General features: G+C 44.3%; 1 protein-coding gene across 1 annotated transcript; it reads right to left on the bottom strand.

Annotated features, from left to right (window-relative positions):
• Window positions 1-2,187: 2,187 nt before the first annotated feature.
• Window positions 2,188-3,048, bottom strand: LOC132042478 (uncharacterized). The gene is made up of 2 exons (XM_059433005.1): window positions 2,574-3,048; window positions 2,188-2,489 (listed from the first exon to the last, which is right to left on the bottom strand). Exons 1-2 carry the CDS (start codon window positions 3,046-3,048, stop codon window positions 2,188-2,190), a joined length of 777 nt encoding a protein of 258 aa, XP_059288988.1.
• Window positions 3,049-5,816: the final 2,768 nt, after the last annotated feature.

Raw genomic sequence — 5,816 nt, 5'->3', positions numbered from 1 at the left:
TGTGTTTATTTCAGTATGTCCGTTTTCTATCATCGAATTCATCAAGTGCACCATAGTCCCGGGGTTGATTTCTTCCCCTTCGACTGAAGATCCCAAATTGGCCAATGCATCGGCTTCGCCGTTCTGCTCCCTGGGTACATGCTGCATGGTCCATTCTCTAAATCGGTGTAGTATCACTTGGATTTTTTTCAGATACCTTTGCATCCGTTCATCCTTGACCTCGAAGACGCCATTCACCTGGCTAACGACCAAGAGAGAGTCGCATTTTGCTTTGATTACTTCGGCCCTCATACTCCGAGCTAATTCCAAATCTGTAATCATAGCCTCATACTCGGCTTCATTGTTAGTCAATTTAACAGTTCTAATGGATTGTCGAACGGCATCCCCGGCGGGGGTTCTAAGGACAATTCCTAGCCCGAAACCTTTGAGGTTCAAGGCCCCGTCCGTATGTAACGACCAAATACCCGAAGCTTTTCCCAAGGTTAGTAGAAGTTCTTTCTCAACCTCGGAGACCATAGCCGGGGTGAAGTCTGCCATAAAATCGGCCAAGATCTGGGACTTAATGGCTGTCCGAAGCTTGTATTTGATATCATATCCGCTAATCTCTACGGCCCATTTAGTTAGTCTACCCGATAATTCCGGTTTATGCATGATGTTCTTTAGAGGGTAAGTAGTCACTACACATATCGGATGGCATTGGAAGTAGGGTTTGAGTTTTCTAGAAGCACTTACCAATGCCAATGCTAACTTCTCAAGGTGGGGATAACGGGTCTCCGCATCCCCTAAAGTTCTACTCACATAATATATAGGGAATTGCGTACCTGATTCTTCTCGGACCAAAACACCACTTACTGCTACCTCGGATACGGCAAGATAGAGAAAACAACTGTTCGTCCGCTTTCGGTATGTGCTGTAGAGGTGGGCTGGACAAGTACCCCTTCAACTCTTGCAATGCTTTTTGGCATTCCGGTGTCCAAACGAAGTCATTCTTCTTCCTTAATAAGGAGAAGAAACGGTGGTTTTTATCCGAAGACCTCGATATGAACCGACTCGGGCGCTATCCTTCCGGTGAGTCTTTGCACTCCTTTGACGTTATTTACCACCTCAATATCCTCGATTGCTTTGATCTTGTCCGGGTTAATTTCGATCCCTCGGTTGGACACCATGAAACCCAAGAATTTGCCCGACCGGACACCGAAGGCACATTTCTCCGGGTTGAGCTTCATATTGTATTTGCGGAGTACATCGAAAGTTTCCTGCAAATGTTTTAAATGGTCCTCTGCTTCCAGGGACTTGACAACCATGTCATCAATATAAGTTTTCATTGTTTTTCCTATCTGTTCTTTGAACATCCCATTAACTAGGCGTTGGTAAGTTACACCGGCATTTTTAATCCGAAGGGCATGACATTGTAACAGTAAGTCCCGTATCGGGTAATAAAGGACGTTTTCTCTTGATCCTCCGGGTGTATCCGAATTTGGTTATACCCGGAGTAAGCGACGAGAAAACTCAACATCTCATGCCCGGCCGTCGCATCGATCATTCTATCGATGTGAGGCATCGAAAATGAATCCTTCGGGCATGCTTTGTTTAGATCCTTATAATCAACGCACATTCTAAATTTATTACCTTTTTTTATTTTCACTACTACATTAGCTAGCCAATCCGGTATTTTACCTCCCGAATAGAGCCTATTTTCAAAAGCTTTGTTACCTCATCCTTTACGAAGGCATGCTTCGGTTCTGCCATAGGCCTCCGCTTCTGCTTCACCGGGGGAAATCTCCCGTCGAGGCTGAGCTTGTGAGTTGTTACTTCCGGCGGCACACCTGTCATATCTATATGGGACCATGCGAAGCAATCGGCATTAGCTCGAAGAAACTTAATTAACTTGTTCCTGAGCTCCGAAGTTAACCCCGTGCCCAGTTATACCTTTCTATCCGGTAGATATTCGAACAGGACGACTTGTTCCAGCTCCTCCACTGTAGACTTGGTGGCATCGGAGTCATCCGGTAAGATGAAAGATCTAGGTACACCGAAATCATCCTCGTCACATGTTGAACCCGTACACTTTAGTTGCTATTTAGAGTCCTTGCCACCGATTGACTCGTCCTCTGTCGAGTCCGTGTTTTTGGGAATGAGCGGCACCTCCTCGACTGCGAACATCTCCCTTGCTGCAGCTTGCTCTCCTCAGATGGTTTTTACCACCTCTAGTGTTGGGAATTTCAGAAGCTGATATAATGTCGATGGAACAGCCCTCATGCTGTGTATCCACGGCCTACCGAGCAAAGCATTATATTTCATGTCTCCTTCAATTACATAGAACACCGTCTGCTGAATGGTGCCGTCAATGTTGACCGGTAAGGATATCTCCCCCTTCGTGGTTTCACTCGCCATATTAAACCCACTGAGCACTCGAGCCACAGGTACAATTTGATCGAGTAGTCTCAGTTGTTCGACCACTCTCCACCGGATGATATTGGCTGAGCTACCTGGGTCAATCAAAATACGCTTGACTTGTGATTTAAAAATAAGAATAGAAATTACCAAAGCATCATTGTGCGGTTGAATGATGCCTTCTGCATCCTCGTTGCTGAATGAGATGGAACCTTCGAGCATGTAATCCCGGCTGCGCTTCTCGAGTACAATGGAAACCTTTGTCCGTTTCATCACCGGGCTCCGAGGCGCATCCATACCCCCGATTATCATGTTGATTATATGCTGAGGTTCCACCGGTTCAACCCGTTTGTTTGACTTCTTTTCCTTGTAGTGACCTTTTGCCCGCTCGCTCAGGAATTCACGAAGGTGACCATTTTTTAGTAAACGGGCCACCTCCTCTTTTAATTGGCGATAGTCTTCTGTTCTGTGCCCATGAGTTCCGTGGTATTCACATATCATGTTTGGATCTCGCTGATTGGGATCTGATCTCAATGGTCTCGGCCACCTTGCTTCTGCGATACGACCTATGGCCGAGACTAGATCCGAGGTATTGACACTAAAGTTGTATTCTGATATCCTTGGCGTCTCTCGTTGGTAGCCGAGCTCCCGCATCACTTCTAAATGATAGACCTCGATCGTTCGATGGCCGCTCGTTCGTTTATCTCCCGCCGGAGAATTGGCCGGGACCAATCCTCGATTTTTTTGACCGAAACTTGGCTTTTTTGAATGAGAGTATGGCTTGTACCTTTCCCTCGATGGTCTGGACTCCGGCTCGTAATTTTTTCTCGATCTCTCTGAGCTTTTGCTTATATTTACGGGTCCCGTGGGGAGTTCAAGCTGGTCATCCTCCATCCGAATCTTTTGATTCGTACCTGTTGTGAACATCAGCCCAGGTCACAGCCTCGTATTCCAACAAATTTTCTTTTAGTTTGAACGAGGCCGTCGAGCTTCGAGGATTAAGCCCTTTGGTAAAAGCTTGCGCAGCCCATTCCTCCGGAACCGGAGGGAGCTCCATCCGTTCTCTTTGGAACCGGTTGACGAATTCTCGTAATAACTCATCATCCCTTTGGGCTATGCGAAAAATATCCGCCTTACGGGCCTGCACCTTTTTGGCACCGGCATGAGCTTTTATGAATGCATCCGCGAGCATTTCGAAAGAAGTGATTGAATGCTCGGGTAGATGGTCGTACCAAGTCAATGCTCCTTCGACGAGTTTCTCCAAACTTTTTTAACAACGGATTCAATTTCATCCTCTTCGACGTCATTGCCTTTTATGGCACAAGTGTGTGTATGAAGTCACGTGTTCCCGAGGGTCGGTTGTGCGATCATACTTCTCCGATATCCCATGATTTCGGATCATTTCGAGCCGCACTCGGGGAAAAGGCCTTGTACCTCTTCGAACCTCCTTTCGGGGAGCCCCCGGATCGACCCGAGAGTTATATGTTTCCACCCTCTTCTCGAGTCTACCCGCTCACCAACGTTTCGAAAAGGCTCGACGAACCATGTTACTCTCGATCATCCGTCCTTTCGGAATCGGGAGCCCACCTTTCGTCCTCTCCGGGGTCGTATCATCATTTTTACTTTATGCCCGGCTCGATCGCGACTCCTTGCTCGTTATAATAATTCTCTCGTTCTGCAACATTTTAAAAATTAAACGTAAGTTAACATCATCCGGAGTCTACTTTCCGCTTGGGCGGGACAAAGTAACCGATGTGAGTTCGATCGCATTCTCCCTCGGTTCACGGTGTTGCCGGTTGAGGCCCTCCCTCGAATCAACGGAATTTGGGTCGATGGGATCTCGCGGTAAGCCCCGTAGCCCATTTCTCATTTTCGGCCACAATCTCATTGTTGTTGACGACCATCCGTGCCATTTGGTCCGTTTTCACGAGAGATGAACAAAAGATTCTTAAGACTTAACGGGTAAAAGAGAAGCCAAGATTAAAAGACCACTATTATCCTAGCCCCGGGTGGCGCCATCATTTTTGAATTTAGCAACCAATTGAATTTGTAAGCTAGGATTGCGTAATCTATTTTGGGGTTATAGGGAATAATTATAGGTTTGCGTGTTATAATATGTATGTGAACAACATTTGATTCGAATCAAGATACAAATGTTTATGATTAAGCCAACTATATTGGAAGAATAAGCACAAAATGCCACCGATAATATTAGAGGTAATATATAATTTCTATTACAATGTTCTTGATCTTGAAAAAGCTAACCCTTAAAAGTAGGAAAATGCCCCCTATTTATAGTTTTGTGTATCCGGGCCTTGTATACAACAAAGTATTTAGAATAAAGAAAACCTAAAAGGATAAAGTTGGGACGTACGGTCCGACACCGCACGGTCGTCGGTACAATGGTTCACGATGTTGGCGCGTGGCGATTTTATAACGATTAACGACTAACGGCCCGATCAACCTCGAATCACCAACGGCCACGATCAACTCGTTTGGGTCGGTGGGTGCGGAGTTTTAAGTCGCTTCACTTTTCTAGCCCAATGTTATCACCGGTTTAAGGGAGGACCACAATCTCGTTGTTCTTATCTCATTCCGGTTGACGTGACCTTGCTTATATCAATAAAAGTCCATTTTCTCGGGTTTTACTTGTTTTCATACAAAATATATAACTTGTGTTTCAAATATTTTTTTAGTCCTAGTAAGATACAACTATCTAATTAAGATTTTTTTAAAAAATAACACAAAATGTGAGATGAACGATGACATTGTACTAAAATATTCAACAAAAAAAATAATGCAATCCCTAAGTCATAATGGAAATGATCAAAATCTAAAGGAGATCAAAGACCACTATTATCCTAGCCCCACGGCGGGCGCCAAACTGTTTACCCCGAAATTAGGTAATAAGTTGAATTTGTAAGTGAGGTATAAGATATGTGGACAAACTTTGATCTATTTTGATTTTTAGGGGAATATATATGTGGATTCGTGTATAATGACTTATATATAAATATATGTGTTAATAACTTGGATGAATGTGTTAATATTATGGATTTGAGCTAAATATATACGTATATTGCGGTACTATATCGTATTGGTTGAATCAAGTCAAAGAACACTACAATCCGGACCAAAATTAGAGAGAGAGAGAGAGAGAGAGAGAGAGAGAGAGAGAGAGAGAGAGAGCGCTTCAATATAAATTCTATTACAATGTTTTAGATCGGAAAATCTAACCCTTAAAAGTAGGGAAGTGTCCCCTATTTATAGTTTTGCCCTATGGGCCTCTCATACAACATAAAGCCCTTTTGAAATAAAGAAAGCCCTAAAAGGATAAGGTTGGGTTGTACGGTCTGACACCCGTACGATTGGCAGCATTATGTGGCAGAACGGTCTTGACACGTGGCAATTGAATAACTGAT

This window comes from Lycium ferocissimum, unplaced genomic scaffold (genome assembly GCF_029784015.1).
Source record: "Lycium ferocissimum isolate CSIRO_LF1 unplaced genomic scaffold, AGI_CSIRO_Lferr_CH_V1 ctg15542, whole genome shotgun sequence".
NCBI lineage: Eukaryota > Viridiplantae > Streptophyta > Magnoliopsida > Solanales > Solanaceae > Lycium > Lycium ferocissimum.
The sequence above is the reverse complement of the archived record's forward strand: the minus strand, read 5'-3'. Positions and strand labels throughout refer to the sequence as shown.

Excerpts from the sequence above, each read along its gene's own strand:
- LOC132042478 (XM_059433005.1), bottom strand. The coding sequence starts at position 3,048 with ATGCGGGAGCTCGGCTACCAACGAGAGACGCCAAGGATATCAGAATAC. Across the intron at positions 2,490-2,573 it reads CAGCAACGAGGATGCAGAAG|GTAGCTCAGCCAATATCATC; the intron begins GCATCATTCAAC and ends TGATTGACCCAG.